At 54.9% G+C, this 3,811-nt stretch overlaps 1 protein-coding gene across 1 annotated transcript; it reads left to right on the forward strand.

Moving 5' to 3' along the window:
- Positions 1–803: 803 nt before the first annotated feature.
- Positions 804–1,187, forward strand: BESB_001180 (uncharacterized protein; the record flags this gene model as incomplete). The annotated part of the gene is made up of 1 exon (XM_029358873.1): positions 804–1,187. The coding sequence occupies one exon, from the start codon at positions 804–806 to the stop codon at positions 1,185–1,187; it is 384 nt and encodes a 127-aa protein (XP_029221785.1).
- Between the last annotated feature and the right edge of the window lie 2,624 nt (positions 1,188–3,811).

Below are 3,811 nucleotides of genomic sequence, written 5' to 3' on the forward strand. Positions count from 1 at the left end.
GGCAAGCTGAACTCTAGCGCCGGCGTCCCTAAGCGCCTTTGCCTTCAGCTTAGGGACGAATACCCTGAAGCAAAGGGCAGGGTTTGCCGTTTTGGAGGTCTCCGCAGTTCGTGTAAGGTTCTCTACGGCGACTTGGTGTTGACGAGGAGAGACAACATCAGCTACATGCGTTCAAGGGGGAATGCGCCACTCCCCTTCCAAAGGGGCTGACCTGCCTTTTCGTGCATGCACAGGCCGGACCCCAGGCTTTGTTTTCGTTGTGTGCTGAAGGAAATCAACCCGTCGATGAATAGCTGAAAACCGCTTTTCCTGTTTCTGTATGGACAACCGCCGTCATGCGTTGCCTTCCCAATTAGTGTGGGTTCGAAAAGCCTCGGCTTTGTATGCAGCAGCACATCTGAACGGGGCAGACCGCCCGCCCGACATTCTCTTTACTGAGCACAATCCCTCTTTGCTTTCAAAAACTGGTTTCTCATAGTTGTGCGGCTTTCCAGTCTCTCGTACTTCTCCACATAGGCGAAGACGTGCGGATTCGCAAGCCAGTCAGAGTGTCCTGATAACGCTGGCGGAGGCAACAGGCGCTCTCTGTCGATTGCCAGTGTCTGGTCCGCCGGCCGTTCTCCCGTCTCTCATTCATTGTCCGGTCCTCTGTGCAGACACAGAGTTTTCGTCTCTGTGTACGCCTGTCCGTTCCGTTTCGTGACCCTCTCCTCGAAGATTTCCCCCCTCCCGCGTAGTGGGACGAAATTGGGTGTACGTGGGTTCGGAAATCACCGTTTTCGTTCCTTTCTTCCGTTAGCACGATGTCGTCTGCAGCAGGTGGTGCGGCCGCGGCCCTGTCCAAGGACCTCGCGCGTTCTTTCCGGTGGATGCAGGCTTTTGCCGCCGTTAAGGGGCAGCCAACTGCGGGATCTTGCGCCGCCGGAACTGCTGTGGTGGATCCTGCACGCCCCGGCCGTGTGACGCTCAAGGGGCGCTACACGAACTTTTCCCTCCAGCACATCTGGGAGAAGTACGACTACCTGCAGACGCACCTGCTTCTGAGAGAATGCGTCCTCTCTCAGGTCGCCAAAAACCCGGCGCTCATGGACCCGGAGATCAATGCTGGCCTCACGCCGACGGTCTTCACGCGCGTGCCAGCGGCTGGTCAGCCGAAGGCGCCCGCAGCGCCAAGCAAGGCTCACTGAACTGTGAAAGAGCGGATACGGCTGCGAGGAAGCATGAAACCACCGACAATATCGGAGTGCCGGTGCTCCGCGTGCAGCGGCAGTTGGCTTTCTTCGGCAGGAAGCGTGCGTTTGCGTTCAGACGCCTTTCTTTGAGCTCCTAAGAAGCATGCGTATATTTGCGTATATTTGTGTACATGGGTGCATGTCCTTTCAGTTGCGCTTCTGCCTCTTCTGCAAGGAGGGGTACGACACATGCGAGAGGAGACAGAGTGATGAGTAAGATGCTCGCAACCGCACGAACGCTCCATTCCGACAAATAATGATGTCTTCTCTGTTATGGGCTGAAACGTCTCCGATTCTACCGAGAACGGTTTGCAAGCACGTGCGGCATCGCTTGCGCAGGCACTGTCCTGCGAAGCAGACCGAGCGCCGACAGTCACCAGGTGGAATGCTTCATTTCGTGGCCTACACGTATATGACCTCACAGTTGAGCCACGAGTGGCGCTTCCATGACGAAACTAGCTTTGTCCAACGCATGGTGAGCTCAGCTGTGAGAACAGACATCTATATATACCTGCCACTCGGAATGGCTTTTGAAGAATACTTTCCTCATCACAGCAAGCAGGTACATTTGTCTTCACTAGGCCCCGTCGAATGTCATGCCCATCAGATTGCTCGCAAGCCCAGCTTAGGACGCATCACGGTCACCCATTCTCAGTTTTCGAAATTGCAGGACGCAGGTCTAACCCAGTTGAGGGGGGGAACGGCACGTTTGCACGCGAATTTGATTCGTTACAAGTATCCGGTGTTAAACTTCAGAAGCTCATCGTGGAACATTCATTATGAGACTCCCCTAGAGAAGACCTTAGTAGGGAAAAGGCACAGGCAGCGAACAACAGGCGGGTCCCTCGCGCGTGCAAAATGCTTATGTCGCCTCAGCGAGTGCAAATGAGCGGCCGGTGATAGGACTGTTTGTTGAATGAGCTGCGGAACAGCTCACGGAAACGGAGCTAAAAACATGCACATCATATTCCTTCCTGTGATATGCATACTCTAGCTGTACCGGCGTCTCCAAGCGGAACACAAGGGTTCGACGCAGCCTCTGAAGTTCCAGAACTTCCCGTCGTACGGGAGCCGGTTGTACTAGAACACGCTGTTTCCACAGAGTGTGTTCCTCCCACTCGAAAGATGTTACATGAGTATTTGACTCATGGCAAGCCGCCACGTAGTGAAAGGGTGCTCCCCGGGATGTGGCCATAAAATGCCATAGCTGGAGGAACGATTCCCCTGACACTGCCCGGTGAAGGCGGCATGCTGCTCGTTTACCCTAGGGAATATGTACCGTGTCTGAAGTCAAAATCGAAATATTACCGGTAGAATGAACTGTGAGTAGGATATTAGCAAAGATACGGGTTGCTGTATGGAGAACATCGGGAAGGGGGGAATACATCCCAGAGGAGAAACTCCGGGGAACCCTTGTTGCAAACCACTCGTTCAGTGTTGCAAGCATCGTGCCTGGATTGGCACGTGATTATAGATTCGTCGATTATTGCTGCACCAGCAGGAAAGGTCACGAAAGCCGAGACGGAAGCCCGCGCCGGCGTCGCTGCCTTAAGCGCCAATAGGAGGCACTGACACGAATCACAGTAAAATCGCCGCTTCCCCAGCCCCTGGAGGCCATATTTCGCTTCCCAGCTTCGCCATTCCCCTCACGATTTCCTTTTAGGTCACTAACTCAGCTTCCTGTAAGATGAAGGCAATTCGATCCCTCCCCTGCTCGAACCAGGAAGGTACGGGCGAGCTTCGCATCAGCTGGTATGTAGCGGGTTTGGTTTCGTCTATCTGCTCCGCAACCACTGCTACTGTGAAGGAAGCGCCAAGGCTATCCCCCCTGCACGCCACGGTCAAGCGTCTCGTTTCAGTGCTGCTCTTTCATTTTGGTACATTGTAGTTCTCTGTGTGACCCGCTCAGTCGGGCAATGCGTTTCCTGCTGACTGGCTGGATCGTGTGCAGCGCGGGCACGCGATCGCGCGGACGCTCTATCACAGTGTTCTTCAATTGCAGTACTCTTCACGCCTGGCGCGGATACGAAAGCTGTTCGGCGTTCAAGGAGCATCTTAACCGCAGCATCGGCTCTGCCCAACTCGCTCCGCGTGCGCCGCCCTTGGCGTGCGTTGCGATGCTAGGCCTGCATATTAAATACACCTACAGGAGAGGCATGGCTGTGGGCAGCACAGCGAACGGCACCGCTACAGTGCAATAATTAGCACAAAAGAATCTAACAACACTCCGCCGGCTCTGTGGCTGCTAGTTTCGAAGTGTCTATGCCGTAATGGGGCCCAGGAAGCGCCCGCACCCGGCTCTCTCCTTCCGGCAGCCGTCATATCTTGGCGCATGCCCATGTACAGAAGTGCATGCCATGTGTGGACGGCGGAGAAAGGGGACGCTGCCTCAGAACCCTGGGGGGGAAGGGGAGGGGAGTTGGTATTGGCTTTGCATGCTGCCCATGCGAAAATCAAGAAACGGAGGAGGAATCGCGCGAAGTGTTCAAGACTGTACAAGGGCGCGACGACGAAGGAGCCGTTGCTACGTATAAATTGGAGAAACTGGGGAACGGTTTGGTGTTCCTTGCTGCGATATT

The sequence above is a fragment of the Besnoitia besnoiti genome, chromosome I (genome assembly GCF_002563875.1).
Source record: "Besnoitia besnoiti strain Bb-Ger1 chromosome I, whole genome shotgun sequence".
Lineage (NCBI taxonomy): Eukaryota > Apicomplexa > Conoidasida > Eucoccidiorida > Sarcocystidae > Besnoitia > Besnoitia besnoiti.